The 907-nt window shown below is 58.4% G+C and overlaps 1 protein-coding gene across 1 annotated transcript in view; it reads right to left on the reverse strand.

The window, feature by feature from the left end:
• Positions 1–6: 6 nt before the first annotated feature.
• ANKRD11 (ankyrin repeat domain 11) overlaps positions 7–907 on the reverse strand; it is a gene marked incomplete at its 3' end in the record, with an annotated part of 11,118 nt that continues 10,217 nt past the window's right edge. Inside the window, 2 exon segments of the mRNA XM_008939362.1 lie at positions 7–365; positions 368–907. Of these exon segments, the coding sequence (XP_008937610.1) occupies positions 7–365; positions 368–907 (899 nt within the window).

Here is a 907-nt window from a genome sequence, read left to right on the forward strand (position 1 = left end):
GGGGAGTGAGAAGGGGCCCAGGTCCAAGTCATCTTCTGTGTTGGTGAAGGGATCAGGCCACGTCACCGCCTCCTCTGCGTTCGCAGGCGCGGCGTTGGTGTTTTCCAAATAGTTGTTTTCTGCCGCGCTAACGACTTCTGCCTGAGGTTCCGCTGGCATGCAGGGGGGCTCTGGAGGTATCTCGGGTGCTTCCTCTGGAAGAGGCTTGCAGTTGTTGAAGAACGTGTCTAACCTAGTAGGGGACATGTACGGGGCTTGCTCTTCAGCATTCGCTATCTCTCCTGGAACTGCTTCCTCAGCATCCTCCTTGACTTCGTTGAGCCCCGGCTCAGACACTGACAGGGGGTATGACATGGGGGAGACTCTGTGGGAATGAAGGCTACTGGCGTGGGATGGATCGGCTCCAGGGAGCAGAGCGGGGGCTTGGGGGACTCGGAAAACCTCTGGGGAGATTTCATGAGCAGCTCCGCGCCCATGGGCCAGCTGACGGAGTGCTCTGCTGGGTTAGCCATCAGGCTGGGAGGGATGGCGGCGTCGGGGTTTCTGGAAGGAGGGTTGTCCCAGTCTATGTTGTTTTGTTCTGGCATACCCGAACTAAAATGGTTTTCCTCCATTGGTGGCAAGTAGGTAGGCTCTGGGGGCATGATGGAGGCGGTGGCTTGCTGCTCCTCCGTGGTATCCAAGGGCATGCCGAGGTCGGGGGGAAGAGCACTTTCTACCGAGGGAGCCAGCAGCTCGTCTCTGTGCGAGGGGGAGGATTTTGCTTGTAAACCAGAAAAGACACTTTCAGGCGACTGGGCGACCCCGCTGACAGCCCCGGGTGTGCAGTGCAACGCTTCCACCTTGGGAGAGGAAACCCCATAATCCGGCGAGTAGTACCCGGGAGACAAACACTGGAACTTCTCAG

The sequence above is a fragment of the Merops nubicus genome, unplaced genomic scaffold (genome assembly GCF_000691845.1).
Source record: "Merops nubicus isolate BGI_N331 unplaced genomic scaffold, ASM69184v1 scaffold35664, whole genome shotgun sequence".
NCBI classification, from domain to species: Eukaryota; Metazoa; Chordata; class Aves; order Coraciiformes; family Meropidae; genus Merops; species Merops nubicus.